This window comes from Apteryx mantelli, chromosome 6 (genome assembly GCF_036417845.1).
Source record: "Apteryx mantelli isolate bAptMan1 chromosome 6, bAptMan1.hap1, whole genome shotgun sequence".
NCBI lineage: Eukaryota > Metazoa > Chordata > Aves > Apterygiformes > Apterygidae > Apteryx > Apteryx mantelli.
In genome coordinates, this window is record NC_089983.1 from 39,855,100 (window position 1) to 39,867,688 (window position 12,589).

At 46.2% G+C, this 12,589-nt stretch overlaps 1 protein-coding gene across 1 annotated transcript in view; it reads right to left on the reverse strand.

The window, feature by feature from the left end:
- Window positions 1-6,115, reverse strand: part of SLC12A8 (solute carrier family 12 member 8) — a 59,878-nt gene extending 53,763 nt beyond the window's left edge. The window contains exons 1-4 of the mRNA XM_013959664.2: window positions 5,946-6,115; window positions 4,809-5,030; window positions 4,453-4,599; window positions 928-1,119 (exon numbers count right to left, since the gene is read on the reverse strand). Of these exons, the coding sequence (XP_013815118.2) occupies window positions 928-1,119; window positions 4,453-4,599; window positions 4,809-4,877 (408 nt within the window). The 5' untranslated portion in view covers window positions 4,878-5,030; window positions 5,946-6,115. The remainder of the gene's footprint in view (window positions 1-927; window positions 1,120-4,452; window positions 4,600-4,808; window positions 5,031-5,945) is intronic.
- Window positions 6,116-12,589: the final 6,474 nt, after the last annotated feature.

Here is a 12,589-nt window from a genome sequence, read left to right on the forward strand (position 1 = left end):
TCCCAGACAGGGTCCGACCGGAGAGCTAGAGTGGAAAATATTACAGGAAGGATTCTCATGTGTGGCCCTTCTCCATATCTTGGCTTGTAACTGCATTCAATTTGTATTTTATAGACACTTGCTTTTAATCTGGAGAGAAAGGAGAAGAGGGGATTATTTTTGGTTTGTGTGTTCTTAAGGGTTTTCAGAGATTGCTGCAAGCCAGCCATCTAAAAACAAACCTCAATAAAAATTCTTCCCCGCTCACTGCATTTTATACTGTTCATAATATCTTTATGGGGGGAGGGGGCTTAAGCCACTGCAGATTTAAGAGATTACTTTCCATTCTTCGTGTTTACTACACGCGCATTTCAGCGCTTCCCCACCACAGCTGCTCGGGGCCTTTCAGAAAACACAGAGCTGCACTCCGATCGCGAGGAGTCAATTAGCCGCGGCCCTTATCTCCACCCAGCTCTCCTCTTCCGTACCAGCTCCACTTCTGCCCACTTCAGCTCCTAAGGAGAAGCAGCGGAGCAGCGTCTGGCCCAAGCACTTCCCCACCTCTCTAAGGGCAGGGCGAGCGTGGCAGCACCGATGCATTAGCCCGCAGCTGCTCTGTGTATCTGCTTATGGTTGTCACACCGGCCTTCCCCTCTTCCGTGTCATTTCTCTTGCCGGCAGGGGTAATTTGGGATCAGAAAGCACTGCCTGCACAGTTGGCTTGTTCAGGCACCCAGTTCCGCCACCCTTTTGGCCCCTGCAATGTGGCACATTGCCACGCGCAGGCCTGCTCCTCCGGGGAGGCACCAAGCTGTCGGCGCCCCGGTGCCCTCCCACGCTATCCATCACGCTGGAGCGTTATTTCCTGGAGCAGGAGAGCACAAGGCTAACATGCGCACTGCACTGTTTCTTAACATTTAAATGACTTTTCTTCTTTTTCTTTTTTACCTGGCCAAAAATATAAAGGAGGCCAATGGTCCCCCCTACTTGACCTCCCAGGACAGTAGAAATCATGGAGTAGACTCCTCCGCTTCCGATGCTGCACCTCTCACAGACCCCAATTCCAGATAAGACTGTTACCAGGGCAACCAAGACGACAAAGGACACCAGAAACATGCCCATTAAAATTCCGGTGTTTCCCTGTAATGGAAAAAACAAAAAAAGATCAACTCACGCAAGGAAGATTACTCAGGACAAAAGAAAAAAACTACTTTAGTTACTAGTGATCAATGAATCTGGAGTCATTACAGAGGAAAAGGAAAAAAAAACCCACACATGTGCGTGCACACACACGCAAACACACCCCCTACTTTGTATAATTAACATAACTGATTGTCAAATTTACATTTCCGATTAACCTGTCTGAGGAAGACCTGCCTTGTTCTGTGGCTGGACAGGTCTTTACACGATAGGGTTCTTTGTCACTGGGTTCCTGCATGAACCGCTATTTTTGTCCTCTGGTTTAAAAAAGAAAAAATACATCAAACTGAATGATTCAGCTGCTACAGGGAGGGGATCACCCCCTATTTGCCTGTTAGAGTTAGAATGAAACACAAAAAAATTTTCAAAATAAAAAGTAGTTCCAAAATTGAACATTTGGGGTTTGTGACAGCTGATTTTTTTTTAATAGCATTAAACCAGCATTTCAATTTTTCAGAACATTTACCTTTAAAAGATCTAACCCTCCAAAACAATGCGATAACAAAGAACAAAACCCAAAAGGAAGCACTGCGTGGAAGATAAATAACACACTCATAAACCATTGCACGCTGGGCGTTATCTGCACACAATATGCAAAGTAGCAGGTGGCTCTGGTTCTCAATTTACTCTTACGTAGTTTTCTTCAGAGGATTTAGCCCTGCTGGAAAAACTTCCTGATGTGGAGCAGAGGAAGCGCCAGAGGAGGGTGTGCGGTACCCAAGGACGCTCACCGCAAGGTGAAGGGCAGAGGGCTCTGAGCAAAACCGGGTGCAGGTCCCTGTTTGCACCTGTGAGGGCCAGCATCGCCTACATCTTTGGGGGTTCAGTTTGCCATTTAGTCAGGTTTTCTAACTTCAGTGGAATTGTTCCTTCCAAAAATCAAAGAGGAGGCTGATTAGTACCTCCAGAAGCAATCAAGCACTTCTCCTGTTTCCACCACCTTCCCATCCTCTCTCACTTGGCTGCAATTTATTTTTACTTTCTTCGTGCTCCAGCCCATCTTCTCCTGCTGACAGGAGAGTCCAGTGCAGAGCGATTCCAACGATATTATCAGAAATCTCCTCCAGTGCCCAGTGCACCATTAACGCCTGGCTTCCCTTCCTCTGCCTTTACTCATGTTACAGGCCACGTCCACATCGCTCGCTCCTAACCTTGCTCCTTCTCCTCCCGCTCCAGTAGTGCTCACTTCTGAGGTCAGGCTAGCCTTGATACAGGTTTGTTTTTTTTATCAGCAGTAAAAGGCTGCTTCTCCAGCTTTGGGGCTGGTTGAAGTCCCAGATATATTTTTTTTTCTCCTTTTTGTGAAACAACAGAAACATATCCAGGATGTTGCTATCATCATAAAATCCTATTTTGGTTCAGTATCCCGCTGTCTCCGACGGGGGCTTTATCTGGTCAGCAGGGAACAGAGCCAAGGTTTGTTATGAACACAGCTGCTGGCTGGGTCAACACCACCCAGGCCACTAGAACCTGACACTCCTTTTCAATGGGACAATTGCTCTTTTTCTTCAGTTGCTTACCCTTAGGTTAAAAGAGTTAATAAACATGACACGCTTCAGTGAGAAAGGGGGAAAAAAAAGAAAAAAAAGAAAAAAAAGAAAAAAAAGAAAAGAAAGAAAAGCTTTCACATGCTCACGTAGCCTTGGGCTTTTCCATACACTGTCAGAAGTACTGGGCTACTGCCATAACCAGTTAATAGGCAATCCAATGGTTTCCACAGAAGAAAGGGTTAACGGCAAAACCAGAAGAACTCGAACTCATTTTTGCAGATCACCGGAGGGAGGAAGACTGAGCTCACAACAACAATAGCGCGCAGAGAAAGTGGGAGGAAAAAGCCCAGATTAAATACTGATGCTTATTTATGCATGTGTGCTGGAAGGTGTTACAATCGAGTGCGAGTGGTTAGCGTAGCATTAAAATAGTTGCTTAATATTCCTGTAAGATCAGTGTCCCCTGGGACTGCAAGCTTAACCAAGCCCTGCCCTGGAAATCAACAGCAAAAGCCCAGCTCTGCAACTGGATCAACACAGGACAGTCCTCTGCCACGTGAACTCTCTGCCAACCTCGACATCTCCTCCCTTCCCTTTTACGCTAGCTTCCAGCTGTTTCATTTTTTCTTTTATTTACTTACTTAATTTTTATTTGTGTTCGCTCCAGCAGTAACTTTCAAAGGAGACATGGAAGAAAAAGGACCAAGAGGAAAAGGCAGCTAGGAAAATCACTCTGGCTCCTTCACCAAAACAGACGGCAGCTCCCCTCAGAAGTCACAAGCCAAGTTTCCACTAGCAAAGGCAAAGCGAGCGCAGTACAAGGCAAGGTGGCACTCAGCATGCTGATCTGTATTCCCTGGGGAATTGGGCTGGACGCAGTGCTCCAGTTTGCATCCTGCTGCAAACTCGGGAGCAGCCCCATTTCATCTCTGGTGTGCCATGGATTCGCTCTTCTCTGAGGAGCTTTCTTCAGTGTGGGTCCAAATATTCCCTCTAATTTCCTTGCCTTCAGTGAATTGATTTCCAATATACAGTGCAAATTTCTTCCCAAAGGACCAGGAAGATGTCTCCTGTGCTTGCGACACAAACTTGCACTTGTGACATGAACTCTGCCTGAAGCTCAAATTCCACCATTCCCTGAAGAAGCTGTCCTTTTCCTAAGGGGAATTTTCAAGGGACCGTACAAGGTATTGCATCAGGAAGAGTCCTATGTTGTACTGCAATATAGCAGAGACACTTTTCCAGGCTCTGACCCTCGGCGAGATACTATCCTGGACCCACAGGTGGAAGTCCTTTTGGTAGCAAGGGCAATTTCATGACTGAGGGCTCTCCATTCAAGACAGCAGGGACTCCAGTTCAAACTGACACATTTGAAACAGGTCAACTTCAGTGGTGTTTGGAAGACAGTAGAGTAGATGTAACTATAGCAAAACATTTTACCTGAAAAGCAGTATTTTAAACAGTACAACCCAAGGGTGTCCCTATTTATTTGCTAGGTTGGTTGGTTTTGGTTTGGGGCCTTTTTTTTTTTTTTGTGTCTTTCTGAGGGCTAAATTAGGAAAGCAGTTACAAGACCACTTTAGCCTTCCATTTTAGTGCAACGCAGTGTCAGCATTCTGAAATACTAAGAAGAAATACAAGAGGATTTAACCAAGTCACCTCCTAGAATGAAAAGTGCAGAGTTGAAAACGCTTAGGTGGGGATGGAGAGGAGAGATAAGGAGGCGAAGAGGAAATAACCTACCGCCTAATTCACATGTTCGACCGAATCAGCACTCACTCACCACAAGCCATCCAGTCCTCAGAAAAAGAACCACTCCAAAAATGTTGATCATGCAGGACGTGAAGACACCATCCCACGTCCCAAAAAGCACTGGCTCCCACACAAACAACTGGATCTTCCACCAAGGCTTCGTCTGTGTTTGAGGCACCTAGAGGAAAGCAAAGCCCTCGGTTTTACCTCTCTTGTTTCCTAGGCAGGCTGCAGAAGTGGTGCCCACAATTACTGCAACAGGGATGGTCGGCTAATGGTTTTGCTACCTCAGTCCTGCTCACCTGCCACAGAGGTGAACAGGAGGGACTCCAGAGACAACCAGGGGTGGAAACGTGGGCTGTGGGAGGAACCAGCTCCCCAACGTACCTGCTGTGCTTCTTCATGGAATAGATCTTGCACATATCCCTCACTCCTCGTACTGTTCGGGCTGAACATCGTGTCCTTCGCACTGCCTCTGCCAGTCCAATGCACAACCACAGCGTTAACAACAGGTCGAGGCTGGTCAGAGCAGAAGGTCAGCTATTTTCCTCCGTCAAATTCCTGCGGTGCTGGATTCTCCGTTGTAGAGAATTCATGGTTTTATTGCACCTACCGTGAAAGAAGAAAGGACAGAAGGCATTGCTGTTGCTTTCTTAGTCTGCAAGGCGCAAGGCTGTTATCTGCACAGGGGCCGAGCTAGCCAACAGTGGCTAGGAGCAGACACACAACCGCATGGTATAGGAACAGAGTAATCAGCAATACCCCTTTAGCACCCTCTCAGAGGCTGCCTGAGGCAGGGACTGTATCATCAGCCCTACGTTTAGCGGTTCTAGATGTGCTTTTCTGCATCTGTTCATACTCCTGGCACCCCCAGCATCCTGCAGCACAGCTCCAGAGCTTCATTATATGCTGTCTGGAAAAAGTATTTCCTTTCACTGGTTTTAAATCTGGTGCCCAGTAATTTCATTGCATGCTGTCAGGCTCCTGTGACATGAGAAATACATAGTATTTACTTCCTCTTCACCTTCTCAGAACCACTCATCACTTCACAGCCCTGATCATATCCCCCTCAGTCGCATCTCAGAGTCCTATTTAATCTCCCCCCTGACAAGCATCCTTGTCACCCCTCTCTGTACCTCTTCTGCACGATACAGAGATGGAGCTGGAGCAGTTCAAGGTGTTCACCACAGATTTACGCACTGGATTTCTGACACTCTCTTCTTCACCTTTCTCACTGCCACCGAGCACCAAGCAGCTGTTTGCAGCGAACCAGCCACGTCCTCTGCAGTGACGTACAGACGTCCTTCCTCGTGGTCATACCCACGCTTGGAGGACAGGCACGGTACGTTTTCCTGTCTGCAGTGGCCTGACTTCAAATTTGTACCTGCCACAGGGCAGACTCCAGCAGTGGGTAAGGCTTAATTAAACACCATGCCTGTTCCAAAAGAGTAGTGCCTGGCCTTATTTCAAGGATAACTTGAAACATCCTTACAGAAGGGAAATCTAGCACAAGCATTTCTCTACCTCGATAGTGCTAGTTCCTCTCCTTGTTGGGCTTCTTTCTTGTACGAAGTTCTCCCTCTGACTGTGGGGAGTTGCTTTGATGCATCTCCTTCCAGCTGGCAGCGAGTCTAACTTTCTCCAAATGATCTCGTGATGGCCATCAAACAGTTGCCCAGGCCAAACAGCAAACAGAGCCCTTCTGGCTGTATCTCAACACAGCTGCACCGTACCTAGAAAATCAAAAGGGCTGCAGCCAGAGATAAGCAGGAGCAGGACAATAAGACAATGCACTCGGAGAGAGCAATTTATCTGGTTCTTTGGCTCTCCTAGGGTTTGTTTAGCGTCTTGGCTGGTTGAGCTCATGTGCTTACAAGAAGAACCAGTTACGATCGCACAATTCTTGAATTGTATTGCATTGTATTTGCGGCTGGAGTCCTCATCTGAGACCAGAGACCCAATTTACAATAAGCATAGCGTGGGAATCTCCGACTCCTCAAGCTTACGAGCTAAAGAGACAACATAGACAAGGAAATGTGGTTTTCCTGCTTCACAGGGGCAGAGATAAAAAAAAGAAACAGAGTGAAAACTACCTAGAGTCACCCAGGTTTTCTGCATCAGGGTCTAAATCTCCAATTCCCCAATTAGCACTTCTACCACCGGGCCTCTGTTATTCTACTTTTACTTTAAAATATAAAATAGTAAATAATCAACGCTACCACCACTCCACCACGGTGTTTCAGCAGTAGAAAGTTTCCTGCTGAATCCGGTACAATGGACAGCACAGGAGGTTTTCTTTGCCCTGTACACGTGGCCTGTTAAGCAGCACCAAAGCCGATAAGAGTTCATTGATTCCCTGCTGCTTGCTCCCCTCTTTTTGAAGCAAATAATCCTTTACAATATCACAAATGGCTGCTGTTATGGGGAGATTGGGGCTTCAAGCAGCGCAAAAGCAGCAGGAGCAGATGAACTCTTAAGAAACAAAGCTAATGTTTTTATGCAAATAGCCATAGTAATAAAAAAGGAAGAGAAGAAAACACACAACATGAAACAAGATTACAACTGAATAGAAATATTCCCCTAAGATTCCCCAATGTAGTTCTTCCTAGCAAGAGATTTTACTCACTAAAATGATTCACTGTGGTCATGCAAACTCATGTTTTCACAGCAGCTCCAGCTGGATGTAAAAAGAAAAGCCAGGCTGCAGCCCTGCAGTCCCTCTCTCCTCTAAAACACACCAGTCCGGAGCCCGGAGCTAGCTGGCTCTATGCTCTGCAGCAAATGGGGATGGCCAGAAGTCGTTCACTCAGCATGTCCCATGTGCAACAGCACAGGGAAGTCTGATGCGCCGGTATGATGAATCTGAAATTTCCAAAACACAGAGAGAAGGGCTCCATTCATGGATTTCAGGCCCGGAGCTGATCTCGTAGGAAATGTTACCCTCCTAGCTTTTTAAAAACCCCGCTTCCTGCAATTTCCTTCCTTTTCCTCGGTATTAAAACCCTTCTCCCCTCTCCTATGCTGCTCCCTCCTCCGTAGCCCTCCTGCCTGCGTGGCACAGAGCTCCTGTTGCTTCTTCTGCTTAACACGCTCCCACTCATGTTGGTATAAGAACTTCCACAATTCTTTACATAAATCACAAATACATGTGTCCATTTAGCGCCACAAAGCCATTGAAGCAAACATTTCACAGAGGATGCGGCACAAAACACGGAAACAGAAGCTAAACAAACATTCCAGGACAAACTTTGTACTTGAACAGCTCTGACAAAGCCACAGTAATTATTCATAGTATGCAAATATGTGCACATATTTTTGCAAGATCAGAGTCTAAACTTGGAAACTCTTTGGGGCAGGAGCCTCTCTCTCATTATATGTAGCACACTAATAGCACAGCGTGGTTTCTAAGTTACTGCAAAACATATAAATATTTTGTGGTGGTATTATCATTCATCTAGGTCACTCACTGAGCGGAAGCTTTTTGTGCTATACAGACTAGTCTGCCAAAAAAAATAAACAGTAATTATTTTCCTTTAATATAAAAGAGGATCTAATTCAAAACTTAATTGATATTACTTTTCCTAAAGTTTCTGCCAAAGACTCTTGTTTAATTTATAGACTAGCTAGCATGTTTTTTTTTACTCTTTCCATAGCATTTAGTGTTAGGAAGCGCATAAGAACACCTCCTACACCTCCTTGCAGTTTTAGAAAAACTGTTACAAAGGTTCACTTCCTTTTACTGAGAGACTTATATACTTAATTACAAAAGTTTATTCCTACAGATGAAATATCTGTGGCCTTTGCATCTTTTCAAGGGAATAATATTTTATTAATAGTCACATTAAAGATATTTCTGAGCCGAACGGCACCGCTCAGAGCCATTGAGCAGATGGCTGATTTAAAGACGAGGGGTTAACGCCTTTCCAAACACAACCGCGTGTGGTCCCCTGACCTCCGAAGGCCTCCGTTCCTGTCGGAGCAGGAACTTCCAAGCCTTGCTCCGTCCAGGGACCCAGAAGCCAGCAGCGCTTTATTTTTAATAAATCCCCTAAACCCCTCCCCTGGTCAGCTGCTTAAAAACACCTAATTCAGGGGGCCCTGAGGAAGGTAGGAATTAAAGGAAAACAGAGCAGCCGCCAGCGCGAGGAATGTTAATGCCGCGCGCAGGTGCGCTTGACCCTGTTCGAGCCCGCCGTGTCGTGCCTTTCTAGTGAGAGTCAGGGCAACTACTCTTTCTAAAAACAAACAAAAAACAACAACAACAACAACAAAAAACCAAGAGGGGAAGCGGACGCACCGCAAGCAACCCCGCCGCACCCGCCGCGCCGAGGCCAAGCGCGCCCCGCGCAGCGCTGCCCCGCGCCTTCCCCGGCCGCCGCCGGCACCTCCCGGGCGGCTCCTTTCTTTTTCTTTCTTTCTTTTTTTTTTTTCTTTTTCCTCCCCATTTCTTGCCGCCCCCCCGAGTGAGCTGCCGCAGGGCGCAGCGGGGCTCCCGGAGCCGCCGCCGCCCCCGCACTCACCTGCGCCGCCGCCGGTGCCGGTGCCGCCCCGGCCGCGCTGGCCCCGGGCGGCTGCCACGTGGGCGGCAGCAGCAGCGGCGGCAGCAGCGGCAGCGGCAGCAGCACCCCCGCCCCGCCGCGCCGCGCCGGCTCCCTAACGCGGGCTCCGACTGGGGGAAAAAAAGAAGAAAAAAAAAATCGCAGCCGCTCGGTGTCACCTGCTCAGGGGAACTTCCTTGTTCGGGACTCCCAAGTGACCCTGTTCCGTCTGAATTAAAGGCATGGCCTTCGAATAGCTCCAGCTTAAACAGCGTGACATCTACATTAGGCACTCTTCCTTAGGACTGAAGTGCGTTCATTCATTGCAAACTGAACTAAGCTGGAATGAGTTAGGGCCGCTTTAATTCTGAATAAAGTATCGATACCAGAGTTCAACGTAATCTCGCTAACCCACTTTAATTTTTCAGAGTGCCCCACAAAGCATAAACAAGCCTTAACTCTTCGCCTGTCCAGAAGCGGCAAAGACTGAGTGAGTGGCAGAAGCAGGAGAGTAAGAGTTCACAGAGGAAGAGGACTCTTCTCAAAGGAGGATGAAGGCCGGCTGAGGAAATCAGCAGATTTCTCTCAGAGATATCCCATTCTTGGAATATTTCTGAAGATCTCCTCGATTCCCTTCAAAGGGGATAGTCTTCACAACCAGCAGGAAACAGGTTCAGCCTGATTCTCTGGTCTTGTGGACCAGAGCAAAATCTGAAGTAAGGATGTTCAATTTGTTGCAAAATTGGTGGAGAACCACTAACTCACTGTGACTGAGTGCCGTGGCTTGCCTGCAGGCACTTAGGCCTGTACGTACATACGCACACTCTCAGCAAGAGCTGAAAAAGTTTCTTGAGGCAGTTACCACTTTCATCCCCCGCTGCTGAACACGCTGGAAGTAATAATTGCAGAATTCCAGCAAAAGGTATTTTCAAGGACCACACTTAAAAGCTAAATCATCCAGCACTGATATTAAGAAGCACTTTCAAAATGCTCAGTGTTGGTCTCAGCCTGCTCCTAGTGAAGTCATGGCATTTTCAACATTTTCCTTACTGGCAACAGAATCCAATCCACAGCATTCACTGAGCAGAACTGTGTACATTTCTGATGAGTATGCTGATTTTTCATACTTAGCACATTAGCAAAAATGTAGCCTGACATACACTGTCATTCTTTCCAAGTGTAATCAACAAGTCACAATCATGTGCAAAGTGGTTTGTTTTCTTTAAAGAAAGGGCTTTGAAAATAGGAGGTAACCTGAATACGATAGAAGAAGCTCTCAGATTACTCATAACAAATATGTGATGATGTGGAACGGTATAAATTGCCCCAGCACGAGTTTGTGATGACTGCATGACTCACAGTTGGCTGAGCCATCAGTGAATTTATGCAGCTCATCCTCAACAAGCAGTCTACCACACCACTGTGAGGTCTACGTCATGTTACAGCAAAACCGTCTCAAACCATTTTAGAAACTTTTTTAAAAGGCCTAATAAAATTCTCTTCTTCCACTTCTTATGCCAAGTACTTTAGCTCTACTGGGAGAAAATGGGGAAAATGCAACTACAAGTTAAGACTGTTTTGTAAGAATATCAGTCCAACCCTTGCGTCCTTTCAGGGCTAGTAAATGCTGCAGGTTCCAGTGGACAGCAAGAATCTTTTCTCTCCAATTACATTTTTCCCAGGGACTGACAGATAAAACATCTTAAACCTGGCAGGCCTGAATATTGCACATCCTGCATTTTGATTTGATCGGACTTTTGATAGTCCACATTGTGTCACTGGGCAGCAACTGCTCCAGGGCACAGAATCCAGGGGTGGATTTGGGACAGAGTCAAGGAGGTGACAAAAGGTTAGGTAAGATGAAAAGGTAAGGGAAAAATTTGGGGATGCCACAGACACGACTGGAGCAAGCAGCCCCCAGAACCAGGGAAAGCAGCAATGCATAGGTCAGACAGCAAGAAAAGATGTGTATTTAAAAAGTCCACAGGCCTGAGTCATCACTTGGAACGTAGGCAGGATTGATTCTTACTAGAATGGGTATTAATCATCACATTCCTCATCGCGGTCTTCTTCAGCTGCTAGGCATACCTGTCTTCTCTAACACAGCAACGCGCAAGCTGATTTCACACACGTGCTCACGTTTCACAAGGCCAGAACTGTGAATAAACCACACGATCTAAATGCTAGTCACATCACTTACCAACCTACAGGAGAGCCCTAGATCTATAGTAAAACAGGCTGCTAAAATGGAGAGAATATACTCCCAAAATAGAGTACCTTAGATGAAGAGCCCTTTGAGTTCTAAACTGTAAAACACGTGCTTTTCAAATGCATTTTGCTGAATTTCTTTAAGCACCTGTATATAGTGGCTATCGATACAGTATCCAAGCACCACCACAAACATTCTTGTTTCAATTCTTTAAGAGTTCCAGGCCACACAAGAACGACTGGGAGAGTTAACGCAGTTGAGTGTTTCCCGTATCTGACATCAGGTGGACACATGCTGTCATCGTGGCTCACCTTCAAACAGCTGCAGCATCCACCATTCTAGTTACACGTTTAACTAGGTGACAGAGCATTTTCATGTTCAAAAGTAAATTTTGAACATTATGTTAATTTGACATTTTCCTTTAAGCTAATGAATACAGCCTTGAAGAGAATGAGACTCCTTTCTGACTACTGTTTTGGGGAAAAAGAGACAGATCAGTCTGGTATAGTGGTATTCCTGCATTCGCTTCTCCTTCTTTTGGAATTTTAACTTTCTTAGGCTGTTCTGATCTGTCTAGGATTAGATGACTTTATAACAAGCTTCCAGGAACTGGCAAAGCAAATGGAAGAAAATATCGGACTTGAGAGAAAACAAGTAAGTCATCCTTTGAGCTTCTGATGACACTCTCTACTTTGCTCTTGCACATTACTCCGCGACCAAGATTACCTTGCGATTGCCCTGAAAATATTCCCAGCACTTGCAGTCGTTACTTTATCATCTCTCTTGACTTAGTTTATCTTTAGACAGGACGGACCAAATAAGGAACTATTGCTCTTGAAGAGCTTTCAGGGTATAAAAAATAAATATACTTTTTGAACAGCTGTTATTCATATTACAACACCGAAATATTCTATGAACTATGCTGCTAAAATAATGAAATCCTCTGGGTTTCATTTAGAATAGCCTTGTGCCTTTGATCTCACAGCAGAGACAAAAGCTCTGTTACTTCTGCCTCTCTGAAATGGCACTAATATCACTTCTGACCATGAGAAAATAATGATTATATATAAGCAACTGTGAAAACTCACATGTGCTCAGCAGCGCAGCTTGCACTTCCGTAGCTGTGCCAGCTTACCCCTCTTAGATAACAGCCCCACAGGCTACGCGGCGGAGAAAGCTCTGCCTCCTCTGAATGAAGGCACCTGCGCACAACGTAATAGCAATGCACGGAACTAGGTCAACAGGTATCTGCATGGGTTGGTTTGGTACTGAGCACCCACATTTAGAGCTGAGCGGCTTGAAAGGTGCAGCTACGGGCGCAACGAAAGCCACGCCACTTTGCCTGCAGGCAGCAGCATACAGCTCCTGCTCAGAACCACACTTCGGCTCTCAGGTACAAGACGGAGAGCCGTCCCCTGAGA